Source organism: Vulpes lagopus, chromosome 1, assembly GCF_018345385.1.
Source record: "Vulpes lagopus strain Blue_001 chromosome 1, ASM1834538v1, whole genome shotgun sequence".
NCBI lineage: Eukaryota > Metazoa > Chordata > Mammalia > Carnivora > Canidae > Vulpes > Vulpes lagopus.
This window is the reverse complement of record NC_054824.1, coordinates 157,070,914-157,094,729: the sequence shown is the minus strand read 5'-3', so window position 1 is coordinate 157,094,729 and position 23,816 is coordinate 157,070,914. Positions and strand designations below refer to the sequence as shown.

The window sequence follows — 23,816 nt, the reverse complement described above, 5'->3', positions numbered from 1 at the left end:
TTTAAAATCTTGAAAGAAGCCAGTTGGGAAGAACTGACCTATAGAGGAACAAGAAGAAGAATTACATCAGACTCTTGTCAGAAACCATGCAAACAAGAGGAGGGTGGAGTGAAATGTTTAAAATATTGACAGAAAAAACCCACCTAGAATTCTATATTCAGTAAAATTATCCATCACAAGTGAAGGATAAAGATTTTCTCAGAAAAAGAAAACCTAAAAAAAAGAAAAAGAAAGAAGGAAAAAGAAAAGAAAAGAAAAAAGAAAAAGAAAACATGAGAGATTTCACTGCAAACAAGAAATGTTTTAATGTTCTGCCCTGCAAGAAATGTTAAAAGAAGTTCTTCAGGGAGAAGGAAAATGATACAGTTCAGAAACTCATATTTACATAAGGGAAGAATGTCAGAGAAGGAATAAATGAAATTAAAACATAATCTTTTGTTCTTATTCTTAATTTATTAAAAACTAAACTTTAGACTGTATGAGATAATAATAGTAACAATATATTGGGTGATTACATATATGGATAAGTGAAATGAATGAAAGTAATGTCAGAAAGGTCAGGAGGAAAGAACCAGGAATACTGTATTATAAGGTACCTATACTACATGAAATCAGCTTACATTAGTTAAAAATGTACATTGTAAACTCTAGGGAAACCACTAACATTTTTTATTAAAGAAATATGACTGCTATCCTGAGAGGAGATAAAATAGGTAATATAAAATTATTAATTAAAATCAGAAAAGGCAGAAAAAGGAGAAAAAAGTAAAGAAGAATAAATGCAATGGATTGAAAATAGCTAAAAACATGGTAGAGGGAACCCTGGGTGGCGCAGTGGTTTGGCGCCTGCCTTTGGCCCAGGGCGCGATCCTGGAGACCCGGGATTGAATCCCACGTCGGGCTCCCGGTGCATGGAGCCTGCTTCTCCCTCTGCCTGTGTCTCTGCCTCTCTCTCTCTCTCTCTCTGTGTGTGACTATCATAAATAAATAAAAATTAAAAATATATATATATTTTTTAAAAAATGGTAGATATTAATCTAATTATATCAATAGTCACTTTATTTTTTTTTAAGATTTTATTTATTTATTCATGAAAGACAGACCGAGACATAGGCAGAGGGAGAAGCAGGCTCCTCGCAGGGAGCCCGATGTGGGACACAATCCCTGAATCCGGGATCACACCCTGAGCCAAGGCAGATGCTCAACTGCTGAGCCACCCAGGCGTCCCAATAGCCACTTTAAATAGGAGTGGTCTAAATATAACAAAGTACAGAGATTATCAGAGTGAATAAAAAACAAGACCCAACCATATGTCATTTATAAGAAACCACTTTAAATATAAAAACACACACAGATTAGGGATGCTTGCATGGCTCAAGAGGTTGAGCACTGGACTCTTGATTTTGGTTTACGTCACGATCTCAGAGTCATGAGATCCAGCCCCGCATTGATTGGGCTCTGTGCTTGGCAGGGAGTCTGCTTCTCTCGCCCCCTTTACTCTCTCTTCCTCTCCCTTCCTCCCGTTAATATTTTCTCTCTAAAATAAATAAATAATTTTAAAAACCCACATATAGATTAAAAACAAAAGTTAGAGAAAGATACGCTGAAACTCATTAAAAGAAAGCTGAAGTAGAAATATGATTTTAAAGAAGAATCAGAAAGAGGACGACTATCAGAGATGAAGGTATTATAATGATAAAGGAGTCCATTTTCCAAGAAGACAACAATTCTTAATATGTATTCACTTAACATAGAGTATTAAAATACATGAGACAAAAACTGAGAACTAAAAGGAGAAACAGAGAAATACACTATTATAGTTAAAGACCTTAGTATACTCTTAGTCAGTAGTACAGCAGAAACTCAGTAAGGATACAATCAACCTGAAAAAAATTGTCAATTAACTTAATCTAGTTGACATTTATAAACTGTTCCATCCAGTAACAGCAGAATACACATTCTTTTCAAACTTGAATAAACAAACACCAAAATAGGTCACATTATGGACTATAAAACACATCTTTACAAATTTGAAAGTATAGAAATCATACAAATTATATTTCAGACTACAATACAATGAAACTAAAAATAAATAACTGAAAGATAACTATAAAACCTCTAGAAATTTGGAGATTGAAAATAACATGTGTCAAAGAAGAAATCTCAAGAGAAATGTGAAAATATTTTGAAATAAATGAAAATACAGCTTATCAAAATTCATGGGATGAGCAAAAGTTATTTAGAGGGAAATTCATAACATTAAATACATGCATTAGAAAAGAAGATCTAAAATCAATAATCTAAGCTTCCACTTTAGGAAACCAAAGGGCAATTTTAAACCTCAAGCAATCAGAAAAAAATAAATAATAAAAATTAGAACAGAAATAAATGAAATTGAAAACAGGAAAGGAATAGAGAAAAGTAATGAAATCTAGACTTATTTCTTAAATAAATCAGTAAAATCAATAAATCTCTAGCCAGGCTAACTAAGAAAAAAGAGAAAAGATACAAATGACCAATATCAACAATGAAAGAGGGAATGTAATAGTTCATTGATATATTCCAAGTATCTAGAACAAGGCCTGGCACAGAGGTGCTCAAAAATTATTTGTTGAATGATTTAAAATATTGTGACTACACAGAATCTGAATATTGTCTGTAAAGTATATTACTTGGAACAGTTTTATAGGAGACATGTATGGTCATGTCTCCTATATTAATTCTTCACACTTATTTAATTCTTAACATTCTTCACACTTATTTAATCTCTTCTCTTTGGCTACTTAAGTTCAATATTGGCTTGTCAAAGTCAAAGCCTTCCTTCAAAATGTTCATTTATTTAAAGACAGTTACTTGAGTTGATGCTACTCTCTTGTCTACAGTGTGCACTTACTTACATCTATGCATCATATAATGACCAAGCACAGAAAACTGGAGCAGTGTTACCCATTTCCAGGATCTTTTTCAGAATGTACATTTAAAATGTAAACTTATAACTATATTAAATTAAAAATGAAGAGGGAAAACATGTGGCACTAGTCACATATGCAGTGATCCTATACTTATAGAATCCCATTGTCTTTTTTAAAAAATATTTTATTTATTCATTTGAGACAGAGAGAGACAGCCTGAGCAGGGAGAAAACGCAGAGGGAGAGTGAGAAGCAGACTCCTCCCTGAGCCCGGAGCCTGACATGGGTCTCTATCCCAGGACCTAGAGATCGTGACCAGAGCCAAAGGCAGACACTTAACCATCTGAGTCACCCAGGTGCTCCTGTAGAATCCCATAGTCTTTAATGAGTCACAAATTCCTAACACATTTCTGCTGGCCATCACTAAAATTGATATTTAACATTTTCAGACTTTAAGAAGCATAAAGCACATTTAAGTGAAGAGCCCTGGATAGCAAGCAACTTCTTTTCTTTATTTACCTGGCTCTTCCTAAATCATCCTGTTCTTGCATTTCCTTAATTTTCTTCTCTTGTGCTGTCATCTACAGAGTGAGAACACTTACATCAGAGGGGAGAGGGAGGAATTTTACTTCTTTTTCTAGCTGTGTAGAGTTATAACTGATAAAAATTGTTGCATGACATGATTTGTTTTGGTGTATAATGTGATGAATATATATGATGAATATATACAGATATATCTATGATGAATATATATCTATGATGAATATCTCTCTCTCTCTCTCTCTCTCTCTCTCTCTCTCTATATATATATATATATATATATATATATATATAACACATCCATAACCTCATATAGATATTTTGGTGATAAGACCTAAAATGTACTCTCTTAGCAAATCTCAAGTATATAATACAGTATTATTAACTACAGTTTTCATGTCACACAGATCCCAAAAACTTATTTATCTTATAACTGAAAGTTTCTGCCCTTTCACCAGTATTTCCCCATTTCCCCCTCACCCTCTAGCCCCAAGCAGTCACTGTTTTACTTTCTGGTTCCATGAGTTCAACTTTGTTAGATTCCACATATAAGTGAGATCATACAGAATTTGTCTTTCTGTGTCTGGCTTATTTCACTCAGTAAAATAGCCTCCAGATTCATTCATGTTGTCACAAATGTATCACATTTTCCTCATTCATTCATCCACTGATGAACTCTTAGATTGTTTCCATGTCTTGGCTATTATTAATAATACTTCAGTGAACATAGGAGTGCAGATACCTTTTGAGATACTGATTTCATTTCCTTTGGGTATATTCCTATATATGGTTTTACTGGATTATATGGTGGTACTATTTTAATTTTTTGAGGAGCCTTCTTACTGTTTTCCTAGTGGCTGCACCAGTTTACATTTCCACCAACAGTGTACAAGGATTTCGTTTTCTCCACATCTTCAAACAACACTTATTATCTCTTGTCTTTTTGATAATAACCATTATAACAGATGTGAGGGGATATATCATTGTGGTTTTGATCGGCATTGATGATAACTAATGTTGAGTATCTTTTCATATACCTATTGGCCACTGTATGTCTTCTTTGGAATAACGTCTATCTAGGCCCTTTGCCCGTTTTTAAATTGGATTATTGATTATTGGTTTTGCTATTGAGTTGTATGACTTCCTTTTATATTTTGGGTATTAACATCTTATCAGATACGTGGCTTGCAGATATTTTCAACTATTCCACAGGTTGCCTTTTCACTTTGTTGATGGTTTCCTTTGCTGTGCAGAAGTTTTTAGTTTAATGTGGTCCCAAATTTCTAATTTCTGCTTGCATGGCCTATGCTTTTGGTGTTATATCCAAAAAATCATTGTCAAGATCAATCTCAAAGAGCTCATCCACTATGTTTTCTTCCAGGAATTTTATAGTTTTAAGTCTTACACTTAAGTTTTCAATCCATACCAAATTAATTTTTATATATGATGTAAGATGATGATACAATTTTATTCTTTTGCATGTGGATATCCAGTTTACCCAAAGCCTTTTATTGAAGAGACAATCCTTTCCCAATTGTTTATTTTTGGCATCATGGTCAAAGATAGGTTGCCCATGTAGCATGGATTTATATCTGGGCTCTCTATTCTGTTCCATCAATGTATGTGTCTATTTTTGTGCCAGTACCATATTGTTTCAATTACTATAGCTTTGCAATATAGTTTGAGATCAGGAAGTGTGATGCCCTTAGCTTTGTTCTTTCTCAAGGCTGTTTTGGTTATTTGGGGTCTTTTGTGGTTTTGTGTATATTTTAGGATTTTTTTCTTTTTCTGTGAAAAATCCTATTGGAATTTTGATAGGGATTATGTTGAATCTGTAGATTGTTTTTGGGTAGTATGAACATGTTAGCAATATTCTTCCAATCCATGAATATGGGAGATATTTCCATCATTTGTGTTTTCTTCAATTTCTGCCAACAGTATCTCATAGTTTTCAGTATACAGATCTCTCGCTGCCTCAGTAACTTTATTCTTAAATATTTTATTCTTTTTGGTGCTATAGTAAATGGGGTTGTTTAAGTGATATATGTATGGAGAGGAAGAGAGTATAGTGATCTGCTGAACTCTATAAAATTGTTAAATGTGTCATTAGCATTCTCCCATCATTTCTTCATCATTTACATGCCAGTTCTGTGCTCTCATGGTCTTATGATACCTCTCATTGTCCTGATTTACTAAGGTTCTGCACTTCCTAAGATGACCCATTTTAGGGGCACCTGGGTGGCTCAGTCGGTTAAGTGTGTCTGCCTTCTGCTCAGGTCATGATCTCGGGACTCTGGGATTGAGCCCTGTGTTGGGCTTCTTGCTCAGTGGGAGTCTGCTCAAGGATTTTCTCTCTCCCTCTGCCCCTCCCTCTGCTCCTGTGTGCTCTCTCTCTGTGTGTGTCTCTCAATCTCTCTCAAATAAGTAAAATCTTTTAAAAAATAAAAAATAAAATTTCCCTTTTTAGAAATTCTTTCTTCTCTCCACCCTGATCGTCAAAACACAAATTTCTTTAATAACTTCTGAGCAGATAAAGTACTAGGAGGAAGTTATAAAATTGATTATATAAACTACATGATTAAGGTTATTTACAATAAAATTAGTTCATTTATTTGGTTATATCAAATCAATATTTACCAGACACTTAAATGCCAGTTCTGTTAGGATACAGGAATATCTAAAATTCAGTCTGTTTTAAGGAACTCATAGTTTAGAAGAAATGATGATACACTTAACTTTCCCAAGGATGCTATCAATTTTAATGGAGACACTTGTTCACAGATCACCCTGCAGTTGTTTTCACAATATGCCTAAAATATCTCAGAGGCTGCCATAGGCCATGAAGGACAGATTTCATCTTATGCCATGCCTCATCTTGAGTCAAACCAGCAACTCTGAATTACATAAAGATCCCAGAATAAACTAGTTGATGCCCCTATGCCCTCGCAATATGCCCTTGCAAATGCTAATGTCTCTGTATAATGTCCCGCCCTTGTGCAATTCTTTTCATTCTTCAAATATCAACACTTTTGCAAAGGACTTGTTATTGTTACCCTTCTAATTGAGCTCCATTTTTTAGATAAATCTGCACTTTGTGTGTCTCACTATGTTCTCATTGTTTAAGTCTATCTCCTTTTTAAATCTGTGAGCACCTTCATGCATTGATTGGGAATTATTGAGCTCTCAGGCAGATCCATAAGTAAGGAACTCAACAGGAAAAATTACTGAAAACCTAATATTTCTCTGCTTTCTTAAATAGATGACAGAGAATAAATCTTTTTTAGTAGCTCAGATTTATCACCACAGATAATGAATAATTATTGTACAATGTTGTCATTTAGTGTTTATCTTTGCTCACCCTCAAAAAAGTTGATCAAAGATTTTGGTTTTATTCTAGGCAGTCTCTGCTCTCAATTATTTTTATTTTTCTCCCTGCATGCCAGTCAGCCACCTCTCTCTAGTTCTTTCTGGCGCCGGTGTACCTGCTTTCAAAAGCCCACCTCTTTTCTTTCCCTTCCTTTCAAATGGTCACATTGTAATTTCCAGGCTGGGAACTCAGACCCCTAAGCTTATTAGAATAAAGGAAAGTAAGGGACTCTGATAGACTCTCCTACAAATGGCTTAGGCTTAGCTCACAAACTTTGTAATAACTTGTTATTATTGTTTTTGAGCTTTTTATGCTTGCTTTATGTACATCTGGATCCTAAGTGGTTGTGGTACTTGGAACTCTAACTTCCATTTAAGTGTGATATGTTTCTGAATGTTTATAGCTATCCACCCACTTTATCTTATTTATTCATTTATTTAATAGGCTCCACATGCAGTGTGGATCCCAACGTGGGGCTTAAACCCACGACCCTGAGATCAAGATCTGAGCTTAAGACCTGAACAGAGATCAAGAGTCAGAAACCTAACCTACTGAGCCACCCAGGAGGCCACTTTTATTTCTTAAAATTTATTTATTTATTTTAGTAATCCCTATATCTAATGTGGGGCTAAAACTCATGACCCCAAGATCAAGATTTGTACGCCCTTCTGACTGAGCTAGCTAGGTGCCTCCTTCCATCCCACTTAAAAAAAAAAAAAAGATTTTATTTATTTATGAGAGACACACACACACAGAGCGAGAGTGAGAGCGAGAGAGGAGTAAGAGAGAGAGAGGCAGAGATACAGGCAGAGGGAGAAGCAGGCTCCATGCAGGGGGCCCGATGTGAGACTTGATCCAGGAACTCCAGGATCACGCCCTGAGCTGAAAGCAGGGGCTTTACTGCTGAGCCACCCAGGTACCCAGGTGTCCCAATCCCACTCTTTAAAATTAAAGTTGTTATTTATTTATTTAGAGAGAGAATGAGTGGAGGGAGAAGCAGAAGGACTGCGAGAAAATCTCTAGCAGACTCTGTACTGAGCACAGAGCCTGATGAGGGACTCAGTTGTACAATCCTGAGATCATGACTTGAGCTGAAACCAAAAGCCACCCAGGCGCCCCTCCATCACACTTTTAAATCTCATTCTGGTACAAGTGTTCTCTAAGTGTCATGTTTAACATACATTTCTTTGAAATTTATATATTAACATCTGTTTCTTTTATAAAATAAAAAAAATGATGTAGGGAGATTTTTCAAATAGAATTTCACACATAACTTAAAGTTTCTCTTATTTGTGTTTTGGACATTTAAGGATATTTTAGAACCTACTTTCATCCTTTTGGATGTAATATTGCAATGATAATAAATAACATGTAAGGATAATAGGCACCTTTACAAAAATCAAGCACTGTGCTAAGCACACAGATTACCTCATTTAATTTTTATAATCAAGGCAAATGTTACTATGTATTATAGAAGGGACAACTAAGAAATTGAAATCTAAAAAAAAGAAATTGATATCTTCTATCAGCTAGTTAAGCACAGGAGACAGAATCTATATATTAATCAATCTTGGAAACTCATTTTTAAAAAATATTTTCAACTCTCTAGTTATGGTTTGCCCATTATTCCAGTAATATTTGGGAGGGTACCTTTGTCATTAGTATATTATTCATATACCTACCATTCACCCTTAAGCAGTCAGTCACCCACTTTCCCAACAACAGGCCAACCTCATCCCCAGGCAACCACTAATCTACTTTCTGTATCTATAAATTTGCTGCTTCTCATTATTTCATATAAATGGAATCATATAATACATGGTATTTTGTTTCTAGCTTCTTTCCCTTAATATAATGTTTAGGTTTTCAAAGTTCATCTCTGTTGTAGTATTTATCAGTACTTCATTCCTTTTTATGCTGAAAATATTCCATTGTATGGATATACCACACTTTATTTATGCTTTTACCATTCGATGGACATTTGGATTGTTTCCACTTTTTGGTTACTATGAACAATGGTGCTACAGCCCATTACATTTGTAAAAACATTTACAAATATTTGGGAGGATCAGTAGTAAAAAATTTGTAAGAGTGCTGAAACCTACATGTTACAATAGCTTTAGTAGTAATTCCATACTCATTAAAGAAGATTTAACTAAAATTCCTTGGATCTTGAACACTCAATAATTTTATATTTTACATTTTTCAGGTATTTAGCCCAAGATCTAAGTCCTGTAGCAGAAGAAACATTAAATCATCAGAACTGTAAGTTATACATTGCAGGTAGAAAGTGCACTGAAAATTGTAATCCATTTTAACCTTATATCTTTTTATTTTTTAACTTCGCTTACTCTGCAGTTTGGAGAACACTTTTTAAAAAAATATATTTTATTTATTTATTTATTCATGAGAGACACACAGAGAGAGAGAGGGAGAGACACCAGGCAGGGGGAGAAGCAGGCTCCACGCAGGGAGCCTGATGTGGGACTTGATCCCAGGCCTCGGGGATCAAGACCTGAGCCCAAGGCAGACACTCAACCGCTGAGCCACCCAGGGTTCCCTCAATTTTACATGATCCCTCTTTGAAGATGCTTTCCAATGGACCACGTGATAAAAATTCTAAGAACAAACAAAAACAATCTGAAAATTCTGGAGTGTACTGAGGAAATACTTTCATTTCTATATATATATATATATATATATATATATATATATATATATATATATTGTTGTTGTTGTTGTCTATTTCTGGCAGGGAATGGACAGTTTCTAAAGCCTTGTCGTTGGTTAATGCACTATAAAATTAATCTTGCTTCCCCTTTATGATAAAGGCGATCTTAAAGGGGCATTTAAGAAAATCTTAGATGACCATTTTAACATGCTTGAAAGCTGATGCAAACATCCTCTGACCACTCTTTTGGGTGAAAACAGGATTCCTCTTTTGTTTGTTTGTTTGTTTTTTTGTTCCATTCACGGTGGTGTGGGGGGCGGGGGGGGGGGAGGGAGCTTCGAGTAAACAATCTGGTAACTAATTTGCAATTGGCTTACCCGCTAGCGAACAAATGGAAAGGACTCTGGTGCTAACGGCGAAGAAAATAACATACAGAAATACATAAATCCAGAAATCGTTCTTAAAAAAAAAAAAAATCCCGTATTTGGCGAGAGACAGCTCAATTTACAACCGAGAAACTGAAAACCAAGAAAGGGATCGTTCGCCAGGTGGGACTCGCGCTAGCGAAACTTGTGGGCGCCGCGCGGCTTCCGTGGTCGTCACCTTGGAAACCGCAGCCTCGACGCGGCCCGTGCGGGCAGCGGCGAGAGCGCCTGGAGGGGCCGTTCTCAGGACGCCGTCTGCGCCTGCGCCGGGCCGCCGCCCCCCGAGCTAGAGAGGCCCGGATGGAGGAGGCGGGGCGCGCCGTTGCTATGGCAGCGGGTCCTCGCCGCCGTGGGAGCAGGTGCTGGGGTCTCCCCCGCCTCGCTGTCAGAGCTTAGAAAGAGGAGGAGAGAACTCCCCCGGCCGTCTCTGTGACCCCAGCCGCTGCATCTTACACAGGCAGGAGGGGCTACGGGGGGGAGAAGGGAAGGTGGTGCGGAGATATTTATGGTGGGAGAGGGTACCGGGGTGCAGCGTCTGGGACAGCTGGGAGGATCGATGGTTAGAGGAGAGGGAAGAGCCTTCCTGCTGGCGCCTGAGCGTGCCACGTCCGGGTTCCCCGGAGCCCGGGGGCGGGGGGAGTCGGCCAGTACCTTGGTTGGCTCTGTACGAGGGCAAACCCCTCCACGTGGAGCTTCGTCTCTCATTTTTATACCCTTTTCTGTCCCCTCTCAAAGTTCTCATTCCTGGTTGAAAAAAGCCCCCCCCCCCCCTTAAATGGTAGCTTCCATGAAGAGGCTTCGTTTAGTTGATGGTACCTGGGGACCCTGGATACAAATTCATCCCCTAATGTGCGTAACGTATGATTTATTGTCATACTTTGTGATGGAGTATGGTTTTCAAAATGTTTTTCCTCTCGGGACTTCGGTTTGGAAGGATGCAGCAAGAATGGGCAAGATGGGTCTCATGATGCAATTAGGAGTTAGCTTTTGCTTAAATACTTTGTATTAAAACAGATTCTCCGTGACTTTTTTTTTTTTTCAACTCTCTTAGATTTAAACAAGCCTATGTTTAAAAGGCTATGAGGTAAGACTGGAGTCAGTGAATTAGATTAAACTATTTTCAAATGTCTGAATCTGAAAGAAAGTTGTCAAAAGTGTATACATACACAGACTTGGCACTTGGCTCAGACTCCCTAAAAGATCTGCAGTTAGAAACCCGCATGGGATTTAGCAGACACCCAGGAGGAAGAAATTAATTTCGTAAAACAGTTAACCTATTAAGAGGGTGGTTCTGAGCTAGGCCACTTACATAGATTTTTACTGATGATAAACATTGAAATTTAAATACGTTTAACTCACACGGAATAAGTGTTAGGTGACTCGTTTTCTGTAGGATATATTTTTGTTCTAGCGTGATGACTGTGTACCATATGGCAAGTACCCTGGGGATAATGATTAAAAGAACTGAAGGGGATTGGATATCCTGTGACGCATTTGAAAAAGGCTTAAGGGACTTGGTAACAAGAGTTTATGATTTATGTTCTTTGTTTACTTGGCAACCAACCATGAGGTTTTTGAAGGTACAGGAGAAGAAGGCAATACAAATTTAATGTATCTTCATTTACTCTCAAAGTCACTTCAACTGTGACTTTTTATCTTTTTAATTGTGGTACAATAGCACGATTTAATGACACCTAATATGTTTAATTTGTAGTCATTTTGTTTGTATTTATTATGCTGATTCTGCCTTTTTAGTTTTAAATTTGAGTTTTCACATGGGTGAGATCCTTTGTAAGTAATAAGGCGTAACTAACAAAAGCCCTCAGCAAGTATTTATTTAAGAATTCAAAAGTATGTTTATTATAAAATTAAAAGAGCACTGAAGAGTTCCATAGAAATCTTACTCTAACAATTCATTATGTAATCTAAACATCTTAAAATTATAAATTCCAAGATCCCTGGTCTGAAAAGAAAGCCAATTATCCTAAGACACTTGTGACTTTGAAAAACAGTATTATTTATGTAAGTATTTTGGATGACAACAAGTTTTAGTTTGTTCTACATTATCCATGGTGCCCTTACTTTTAGTTAGTAGATAGTTAGACATAATTGTTGATGTGACTTAGCCTATCTTGCAGCTAGGCAGGCGTAAATAAACTCACTTTGAAGTATTGATTGGTTTCTCTAGGTTACCTCAAAGTATTATTGCTCTCAACCTTTGCAAATTATTGAAACCTTATTTTGAGTTCTTTAAGAAAGTCCATTTTTTATTCTTAGTTTAAAAAGAAATAAATATCTAGAAGGAATTATAGTCCAACTAATACATTGGAAATAGTTATAATTATTTGGTTGGATAATTAAGGTTGAAAGATTAACATTCATGTACATAGAACTAACTTTATCTTGGGAGGGGGAAGGGAACCAATACCAAGCATTATTCTGAGAAAAGATGACATCTAAGTGAACCAAACAAGAATTTTTTAAGTCTTGGATTTAATTATTAAGTCACTGATCATTTATTTTAGATTAAGCTTATCATACTCCTATGCATTTCCTTTTTAAATCCTCTTGCTTTTTATGAGTTATTTGCTCATTTGCATCTCATAAAAAGTTTAAAATATTAAGAGTCATCTAGCTCAACAGTTTTGCTCTAAGGCTCTTTGTTGTTGGCAAAGAATGCAACACTTCAAACAGAAAACTCACTTTATTTCATGACAAGTTTGAAATGTAAATTCTGTTTTATTTTTTATTTTAAAAAAAGACTTTATTCATTTATTTGAGAGAGAGAGAGAGAAAGCAAGCATGAACATGGGGAGAGGCAGAGGGAAAGGGAGGAGCCGACTCAAGGAGCCTGACTCTGGGATTTATCCCAGGACCTTGAGATCAAAACCTAAGAGCTTAAGGCAGATGCCTAACTGGCTGAGCCACCAAGGCACCCCTGTAAATTCTGTTTTAATTTGCCAAAATCTGGGATCCCTGGGTGGCTCAGCGGTTCAGCGCCTGCCTTTGGCCCAGGGTGTGATCCTGGAGTCCTGGGATCAAGTCCTGTGTCAGGCTCCCTGCATGGAGCCTGCTTCTCTCCCTCTGCCTGTCTCTGCCTCTCTCTCTCTCTCTCTCTCTCTGCCTCTCTCTCTCTCTCTCTGCCTCTCTCTCTCTCTCTCTCTCTGTATCATGAATAAGTAAATAAAATCTTTAAAAAAATAAATAAATTGCCAAAATTTGTCCCTGAGTTTCCAGCCCTTAACACTGGTTTTACTATTTGAAGGTATTTAAGTCCAGTCCTCCTTTACTGAGCAGCCATTTAAATAATATAAAGCAGTTGTCATGACTCTTGTGTTTTCTCTTCTTTCAGATAATAGCCCCAGGATTTTCAGGTATTCCTCAGAGTTTGGTTCCCAGGCATTTTACTGTCATTGCCTCCCTTCTTCCCTCCTTTCTCTTTTATCCCCCTTTCTCCTGGTTTGCTAGCCTCTGACTGTGTTCTAGCTTGGCTTTTATCTTTAAACTGTAGTGATTTAAACTTGATATGGTGCTTCCCACTTTCTAGATGTCTCACCCATAGTCTTAGCTTGGAGTTTATTTACACTTTGGATGTCCCAGTCATTCTTTTAATTCATTTAAACTTATAGTTCACTAAAACCCATTAAAATGGTTTTCATATGCAGTATTGAAAAACCTCATCTCTTCCCTTCGCTAATGTTTGCGTAGCTAGTGGAAAGATATTGCCCCACATCCTTTGACTATTATCTTTTTTAAAGATTTTATTTATTTATTCATGAGAAACACAGAGAGGAGAGAGAGAGAGGCAGAGACACAGGCAGAGGGAGAAGCAGGCTCCATGCAGGGAGCCTGACATGGGACTCGATCCCAGGTCTCCAGGATCACGCCCTGGGCTGAAGGCGGTGCTAAACCGCTGAGCCACCCAGGCTGCCCACTTTCACTATTATTTGATGGCAAACAGTACAAGGAAAATAATGTATATCTCCCTACAGTAAAATTGGCACCAGGTTAGGTAGTGTAGTTAGAGGTTTGCCGATAGTACAGTGAAGCCAAAGGTTAAAATAGAATTTGTGGATAATTTATTAATTCAGACAAATATCTCTCATTTTATATCTTAAAAAAAATGTATTCTTGACATTAGTACTTTCTGCCTCTAAGAAGGGTTTTAGGCAACTTATTTCTGTTGTGGGAGCAAGAGAAGGCTCCTAGGCATAGAAACAGGTATACAAATAGGGACCCTGAAGATGAGATTTCTATAGTTCCTTTGAGACTGAATATAAGATTCTATGTACATTTAGAAATCATTTATCTTTTTGTTTTTGTTTAATAGTGGAAAATGTACAGATTATTGCTATGTATTTCTACCTTTGGCTGCTTTATGACAATTAGATCTACATAAATAATTTTCCCTCAACCTTTTTTTTTGTGAACAAATAATCTGACATTAGATTGACCCCTTATCACTTTTTCCAGATTCTTCTTCAGGAACACATTTTGTTCAGGCCATTCTGGACAATTCCATGCACTTTCATGATTGTTTGCCCTTTCTCATGTTGTTCTCTTTGTCTGAAATAGTTAATAAACTCTTATACTCAGTATTCAAAGCCCGTCTCAGCTTTCCTTGGTATTTCCAACTTTAGACTGAGTTGATTGCTTTTTTTATTCTTCCTCTATGGTTCTTTATATATATCTTTATTCCATTTATATACATTTTGAATTTGTTCGTATCTATATTTTAAACTTATGGGTTTTGTTTATTCTGTACCATACTGGAAATACCTCAAGAGCATAGGTCTACTTTATAATCTGTATGAGAATGTATATAGGAATACTGTAGGGGCTTAACAAATGTTTGTCAAAATTGTAATACACACATACACACACTTAATGCTCATATAGGCATACAAACACATTAAAGGTAGATATTTATTTGCTTCTTTTGTTTGAAAAATTATATACAAAACAATTAGCAGGACTAGGAACTGACCTCAATTTATAAATAACTTTAGCATTGTTCTCTTAAAAATGACTGAATTTATACACCATTTTCATAAGCATGTATTAACTTTCATCTGACATCCGTATTTATTTGTCACTGTTTCCAGATAGTATTAGGCATCACATTTGGGTTTTTTTAGTGAAAAATATCTCATTTAGAGTTGAAAAGTTTGACTTTTGTGGAAATTAGCATCTACCATATTTGAGAATCAACTTTACTTAGTTGAAAAGCTCTCAGATCACAAATTGTAATTATGCCATCTAAACTACTAGAAGGATTGAAAAATAGGATGGGAAATGATATTCAGGTTTCCTCCACTATTTGAAAGTTTGCTTCACACCACTTCTCTTTTACAAAAGACCTGCATTGGTACCTGTTTTTGCTTACTGAAAGAAATCTGAAGAGGGCTCTTGCTTTTATGAAACAGTAATTGCTTCTTTGTTTTATGGCATGTTAGCTTTTACAAGGTGTCATAGGAATGCTCTACTTTCAGAGAGCAGAGGAACCTGTATTTGTTTTTATCTGAGCATAAGAAAATGTGAATGAGTATGACTTAAAAGTTGAGTCATCTGCTCTGACCTGGGCAAGGCGTTTCAGCAACAGGCAGGGGATATGGAAAATCCTGCTCTAAGCCTCAGATAGTCTTCTTATCTACCTTTTTTAGTCTCCTTGGAAATGAGAGTTTCAGAAATTGGGTGGTGGGGGTGTGGGGATGGTGTTTAAGGGCAGTACATCTAGAAAGTGTCTGGCTATTTAGGTCTCTTTTAGGGTATACAGATGTATGTTTTTTTGAAATATTACATGCTTTGTGTTTCTTGTGTTGATTAGCTTATTTTCCATTCTTCTCACTCTCCCTGAGGTTGACATAACATATACCTTATCTTTTTGTATCTTATAGTGTTATTCTTTAACAAACGGAAAATGGATGAAAATAAAGATATGGACTCAAAAGAAAGTGGAGAATATGAAGACGACTTTGAAAAGGACTTAGAATGGCTAATTAATGAAAAAGAAAAAAGTGGTGCCAGTATAATAGAGGTATATGTAAATTGGCAACAGCATTTATAGTAATTACATTAACAAAGTGCTTTGTAAATCTTGAAGAGTTTTGCATATGCTACTGAAACCTCAGAAAATTCTTTTGATATACATAGAACAAGTGCCATTATTTCCACCTTAGAGATGAGAAAATTGAAGCATAAAGAATATATATGTTGTGTCCTAAGGTGAGGGCTAATTAGTGAGAGAACAGGGATTGATTTAGCCTTAATAAAGTTTAAATTATAATTAAGAGTTAAAATTTATATAATATAAATAAGTATGATTTATTGCACTAAAATATGAATAAGTGCAGTTAATTTCTACTTTATATAAACTTGGGTGAAATGGGCTTATACCTTTAATATAAATGAAAAGGGGTTATACTTTTAATATAATGAGGTTATACTTTTAATATAAATAAAAATAAAGCAGATTCTCAAAAGACATGGTCTTTCAGCTAATATTTGAAGCCTTAAGACTGATTTAACTCTTCAGAGGAATTAATATAGAGAAAAATATACAGTCAAAACTGAGCCATAGGAATGCCTGTAGGAAAAAGTAGATCCATTAAATATGATCATATACTATCTATCAAACCCTTAGAATGGAAATCCATTCCTGGATCACAGACAGTTCTTCCTCCTCTCTCTCTCTATAGATAGATAGATAGATAGATAGATAGATAGATAGATGATAGAGTATGTGTATCTATATATAATTCATGTGTGCGTATATATATGTATGTATATATATTCATATATATGTATATGCATATGTACGTATGTATGAAATTAGAGTCAATAAACAGGGAAGTAATGAAGAAAAGATGTTAAGACTTGTAAAGAATAGGTGACTTTGGAAGGACCAAGAGCTCAGTAATTACAATAGAAGTCAGACTGAAGAATGTTAAGGAAAAGAATAGAAGAGAAAGAAGGCAGCAAATCTTTTTTTTTTTTTTAAGATTTTATTTATTTATTCATGAGAGACACAGAGAGAGAGAGAGAGAGAGAGGCAGAGACACAGGCACAGGCAGAAGCAGGCTCTGTGCAGGGAGCCTGATGTGGGACTTGATCCCAGGACTCCAGGATCACGCCCTGGGCCGAAGGCAGACACTAAACTGCCAAGCCACCCAGGGATCCCCGAAGGCAGCAAATCTTACATCACAAACTTCTCTTTGTTCCATTTTGCTTTCTTATGCAATGGAGAGGACAAATGGGATTATATTTGAAAAAGGCAACAAAGTAAAAAGTCAAGATTTTTCTAAGATGGACTTTGAATAGAAATTTTATGCATCTTTAACAAAAAAATAATCAGAATGAGACAGGCAGAGATACCCAGAGTTCAACCAAAGTCTCATGACTGGAGGGGTGTGAGATCTAGAGCACAGAATGCTAGAATTAGACAGGTGAAAATCAGGATTCATTGTATCATTTCTTAATTAATTCAGAAAATATTATATACACCTGCCACGTATCAGAGGCTGTTCTCAGTGCTAGGGTTAAAGCATTGGTCAAAACAGAGTGCTCTTATCAATCTATTAATCTTATTCATTCCAGTGGATGATTATAAGAACATCTTCCTTCGAGGCTAGCAGGAAAACAGACGACAAAGATAGAGACAGAGATGAATGCTGGGGAAAATTTCATTGTAAAAAGTCATAATTTCATTGCAGTGGGTTTTTAAATTTTTATTCTTCTGGCTTTTTTTGCAATGGGTTTTATAAAGAAGTGAAAATCAAAGAATAATTAGGAAACAGATATTGTTGGAATGAGCCACAGAATCAAATATGGTTTAAAAAAACAATTACAAAGCAGAGATCTTAGTTTATTAGATCTTAATTATTTGTTAGACATTTTAATGGGCCAAGTTTATTTGCTTAGCAGACATATAGCAATGCTGTGTAGGTCAGGAAGAGGTGGCTATTGGAAAAGATGACCTTAGAGCAAGTTAAAGAGGAAGAGAATTTTAAGGGGCTGAAGAGAGCAGCAAGTAGTAGCTCCCATAGAATTGTTTTAGGAAGGAGTGAGATTCTGAGACAAAAAAATATTGCAGGAGAAAAGTGTTTGCTTTGTTGGTGAGTATATATGTATTTGGGAGAGACATTAGGTAGGAAGTCTTTAATTAGAAACAGCAGACATTGAGCAGTGTTTTGTGATGTGATAATACTGGTCTATGGCTCATGTGCAATTGTGCTTTTTAAATATAAAACCAAGTTATATGATGGTGTTTGGCATACATTATTGGGGCCTCTGAGGATAGTTGAGGAAGGAAAATGTAATCAAGAGATTAAAAATTGACCTGGAATTTGGATATAGATCCTGTAGAAAATAGCAGCAATAATAATCTGAAAAGATAAAAAAAATAATCTGAAAAGATTATAACAAACTCAGAACAATTAGAACTTGACCAAAGACTAATGTTGATCCTGGAGAGAAAGATCTCTCTGTATTTTTGAAAAATACAAATATTATAAGGAAAAAACATTAAAAAAATTTTCTTCTGAAAATTTAAAGGGAGGAAAATTTTATAGAGGAGGAATATTAAAATAATGATGTTCTATCTGTAGTTATTCTTTCATTCATTAGCAAGAAAATTTTAAAAATATTAATATAGTACTTAGCATCAAATTCAGATTCAGGGTTAAATTTTTCCCAAATGCTGTTGTCAAATGTATTGACACTCCCTTGGAGTGCTCACAAATATGAATTGGAATACTAGAACCAAAATATAAATAAGAGGCATGTACATTTTCCCATTCATAAAATATATTGCATGAATATGAAATTCATTTTGTATTATCTACATATACGTGGACAAAAAGTCTCAATTTTTACTGAAAAAGAGAACTTCGTATCTGTTTCTTAGATGGCTTGTGAGAATGAAGAGAATATTAACCAAGAATTAAAAGACAATGAAACAGAAATAGAAGACACCGAACAACATTCTGATCCTGACAAATCTTTGAAGGATGAGCTTTCATCAAGAAGAAATGACTTCATTTCTGTACCAAGTATTCAACCTTTGGATCCCATATCAGATTCAGATAGTGAAAACTCTTTCCAGGAATCCAAAGTGGAAAACCAGAGAGACCTGGAAGAGGAAGAGGATGAGGAATTAAGGAGATATATTATGGAGAAAATTATTCAAGCCAATAAGATTCTACAAAATCAAGAACCTGTGAATGATAAAAGGGAGCGAAAACTTAAGTTCAAAGACAAACTAGTTGATCTGGAAGTTCCTCCACTGGAAGACACTGATACTCACAAAAATTATCTTGAAAATGAAAGTAGTATGTCAGGAAAACTGTCACAGTTATGTATTTCCAATGAATTTGGACAAGAAAATGTACTCCTGTCACTGACTGATGGAAATTGTGAAGAAAACAGGGATAGGAAAATACTAGTAGAAAGAGATGGAAAGTTTGAACTTCTGAATTTACAAGACATTGAGAGTCAGGGGTTTTTGCCTCCCATTAATGCTAATAGCACAGAAAATGAACCTCACCAGTTGTCACCCAGATCTTCTAACTCAAATGTTAATAGTGTCAAGAAAGAAGAGCCTGTAGCAAAGATTCATGCTATTGCTCACTCATCAATAGAAGAACCACTGGCTTTTATCCCTCAGCCACCACCCAACCCCAAGACTCGTCCAAGCTCTGCTGCCAACTCAGATCGAAGTAAGGGGAATGGGAAATCTAATCACAGGATACAGTCTGCAAATATATCTCCAGTGACCTCAACATACTGTCTTTCCCCTCGACAGAAAGAACTGCAAAAACGGCTAGAACAAAAAAGAGAAAAGCTAAAGAGAGAGGTAAGAACATAAGCATTCATCATATTAAAAGCAAAATATATTTTCATGTTTTATAAATACAGTAGGAATTGGAATAGTTCCTCAAACTGTTAGACATATTTGCTTGCTTGTTTTTCTATTGTTAGATTAAATGGTAAAATATTAAAAATGTATTTATGGGATAAACACCATGATTATCTTTATCCTTTCTTTTTTTTTTAAGATTTTATTTATTTATTCATGAGAGACACACACAGAGAGAGAGGCAGAGACACAGGCAGAGGGAGAAGCAGGCTCCATGCAGAGAGCCCGATGCAGGACTTGATCCCCGGTCTCTAGGATCATGCCCTGGGCTGAAGGCAGCACTAAACCACTGAGCCACCTGGGCTGCCCTCTTCATCCTTTTTTATAAGGATCACAAAGCATAGTAATGAATGACTTTTGTTAGAGGTAGAAATCTCAGTGAGGACATCATTTAATATTTTCATTTATTTTTATTTATTTTTGTTTTTTTTTAATTTTTTTAATATTTTCATTTTAAACATGAGGCTGAGAGAAGTGACTGCTGAAAGTAATTTTTTTAAAGATTTTATTCATCTATTTGAAAGAGAGAAAGCATGTGAGAAAGAGAACATGAACAGGGGGAGAGGCAAAAGGAAAAACAGGCTTCCCACTGAGCAGGCAGCCAGCCCAATGTGGGGCTCGATCCCAGAACCTGGGATCATGACCTAAGCCCAAGGCAAATACTTAACTGACTAGACCACCCAGATGCCCCTGAAAGTAATCTCGATGTCAGAAGGTGAAAATCAGATGTCAGGTGGAAAAATGAAGGCACAAATTCGTTGGGGTTTGAGAGGTGACAGATTTGGATTAAAATTCTCTGATTTATGTGCATATATGTTTTCATATACGTTCTATGCCTACAATTCCTTGATTTCAGGGGTTTTAGTTTTAGATTAAGAATAGAGCTTAGGGATGCTTGGGTGGCTCTGTGGTTTAGCATCTGCCTTGGGCTCAGGGCATGATCCCAGAGTCCCGGGATCAAATCCTACATCAGGTTCCCTGTGGGGAGCCTGGTTTTCCCTCTGCTTGCATCTCTGCCTCTCTCTCTGTCTGCCGAATGAATGAATGAGTGAATGAATGAATAAATGAATGAATGAATAAATAAATAAATAAATAAATAATTTTGTCTCTCATGAATGAATGAATAAATAAATAAAAGAATAGAGCCTAATAACCTTAAAGTATTTATAAAATGCCATATGGAATCCCAGATGATGATAATGATGGTTTTATTCTGTCGATCAAGAAGAGGCTGTGAAGCAACCAAAGCATTTATTTGGGGTCTTACAGATTGCAGTCCAGGAGACACATTGTCAACCTAAATCAAAAGTGTGCTGTAATTAACGAGCAGGGAGTACAGACCTATAAAGGCAAAACCCACAAAGTTACACAACTTGTTTTGAAAGAATTACCATTGCTGATGGCAGAGTTTAAACTGACCATCTCATACACGTTGGATATGTAGCCAACAGGTGTTACATTATTTCAGTCCAAAGTACTAGGTGGGTAGTGGTGGTGGTGGTGGGATATTGCAATTGACAAGTTGCAACTGACAAAAATCAAAAATTCATGATGGGCTAATTATTGAAACAGGAGATTTGAAATAGGAGACCTACATAGGCCCCACTTCCTCAATATTCTTTCAACTTTTTCTTTCAATTCTTTCTATTTTGAGTGACTCTTACCAATTCTTACTTTGTTTTGAATCTTCTTTCACATTTTCCCCTTCTCATCAAGATATTTCTGGTAAGAAAGCATCAATGACAAATTTTTATGATCATGAAATTCATTTCATTGTTAGAGTGGTTGGCAACCTGCAACTTGCTCTTGCCCTATCATGTCTCCTGGAGGGAGGAGTCTCATAGTGATTGAACATATTTGATATGTTCAATAAGGATGCTAGGTGAAAGTCTACGGATGCATTTGAGTAACAAGGAGGTTTGAGGAAATAAGAACTAGAATCCAATTAGGTTTTCTTTCTTTTCACTCAAAGAGTAGATCTGATGAATGGTTTCAAGTCTTCGAAAGAACATTATCTAAGTTCTGACAGAATTTGAAACATTGGCCATGGAAAGTGTTAATAGTGTGATAATAATGAATATAGAACAAATTAAAACAATGATGAGTAAGATAATTTGTAGTCCAGATCTTAAAATGGTCCCAATTCTGCTCGGGAGCCAACTAAAAATATCTGAGGATCTGAAATCTAGCCAAAGGTTTTAGATAACAGGATTAGAGATTTAGCAAGCTTAAAAATCTTAGCAGTTTCCAAATTCCGCCTGATGGGAAGTACTTCTGCATGTAGAGCAAGAAGTATAAGTGATGGCACAGACTCCACTGTGGGTCACGAGTAAATAACCTAATGCTATGCTATTATTGTGGACAATATGAGATAAAGTATCCAAAGACTTGCCGTGGCTCTAATGGCTCAGGGAGTGGACCTGGCAGTTCTACTCATGGCCCAAGGAAGATTTCTGATCATGTACTCATTCCAAGCAGTACTTATTCCAAATCAGCAACTGAAGATCCTCCCAAATTGGGTTCCTTCACTAAGGTTTCTCTCTCCTGGGAGACCACAGCCTCGAGAACATCCACAACTATTATCTTTATATTCAGAGAGGTTAAGGATAGAAAAAGGGGAAGTTGGATATCCCAAAAGGATTACTCTGCCTTTCTCCAGATGTTCAGGCAGTCAGATGCCCAAAATTCTCCCTTGTAAGTGCAGACAAAAATGTATCCTTTAGTAGGAGAGCAAAGTGTCTCTGCTTAGATCTGCTTATTTATGAACTCATTTTTTGGTATAGAGGGCATTATGGAGAAAACCAGCAATCTATTTTATTTGAGCAGATAGGAGGGTGGCTGTGTGTTTCAGATGTTAGCTGAAAGAATCTTTTGCAAGGGGGTCCTGCATCTAGAAGTGCCTATTGGAGAATACTTATTTGTCTGCAGGAGTCAAATATAGGAGGCTTATAGCTCTTGATAAGTTGTTGGACCATTAGAAATGTTTTCCCCCAGTATTTTGAGGTGGTTAAAGTGAAGCAAAGGGGATTTTTTCCTTTCCTGGGAGGCAAAACGATTTTAACTTGATAGATAAGGTCAGAGAGGGCAATTAGTTTGTAGTGAAACTGTAAATAAAGTGACCAGGAGTCTCCTGATCTTCCATAGTAGGCTGACAATGATATACTCAATAGCCGGAAAGGTTACCAGGTAAAGCTGGGTACAGGAGGATTTTCAAGAGTGCTGAGATGCCTCCTACAAGAAGAATTATTCCAAATACTTCAGGAACATTAAGCATTAGTAGGAATCTCTTGTGAGGTTATACAAGCCTGGTCATGACTCTTGGGGAAGCTGTCTACTTCTACTTCGGGTACCATGTGCTTCTTGTCCAGAGTGTTGATTTTAAGTGGGTCTGGATATTTTTAGTTTGAGAGCTCCAGTGGGTAAGGATATCCAGTCAGGTGAAGATGTCTTTTTTTTCCCCTCAATGAGAACTCAATGTTAATCCATGGGTTAATGCCTCTAAGTTTAGCAGCACAGGAGTTAATGATACCTGATATGGCCCTTTCCAGTGAGTTTAGAAGGCATTCTTGTGAAGGTGAAGTTTCTAGTAAATCTCCAGGTGGGAGATTATGATGTTGAAGATCTTTGTCTCCTACAAATGTGCTGGGAAAAGACAGCTCTATGAGACTGGTATTATTTCTAAGGACCTTGAGAAGATCTTTGAAATAGATTAGGAAATTTCCTTTCAGTAGGGAAGGCTTATACATTCCTTGGTCCTTCCTCATAAGTGTTCTGGTAATGATTTCAAAGGGAGACCATTAGTGTTCACCAAATGGAGTGGATCCTAGGTTAAATAATATCAAGGGAAGGGCTTTAGACCAAAGCTGACTGAAAGATTCAGTCAGTTTTGTGAATTGGGTCTTTACTCCCTTTGTTTGTTCTATAATAGTGGAGGATTGGGGACGATATGTGCAATGAAACTGTTATAATATTGGCCAGATGTGGCA

General features: G+C 36.4%; 1 protein-coding gene across 2 annotated transcripts in view; it reads left to right on the top strand.

Annotated features, from left to right (window-relative positions):
* Positions 1-10,211: 10,211 nt before the first annotated feature.
* CCDC181 (coiled-coil domain containing 181) overlaps positions 10,212-23,816 on the top strand; it is a 36,429-nt gene continuing 22,824 nt past the window's right edge. For both annotated transcript variants that reach the window (XM_041756611.1, XM_041756534.1), the window contains exons 1-3: positions 10,212-10,371; positions 15,812-15,951; positions 18,820-19,767. In XM_041756611.1, coding sequence (XP_041612545.1) covers positions 15,835-15,951; positions 18,820-19,767 — 1,065 coding nt within the window. In that variant the 5' untranslated portion in view covers positions 10,212-10,371; positions 15,812-15,834. The remainder of the gene's footprint in view (positions 10,372-15,811; positions 15,952-18,819; positions 19,768-23,816) is intronic.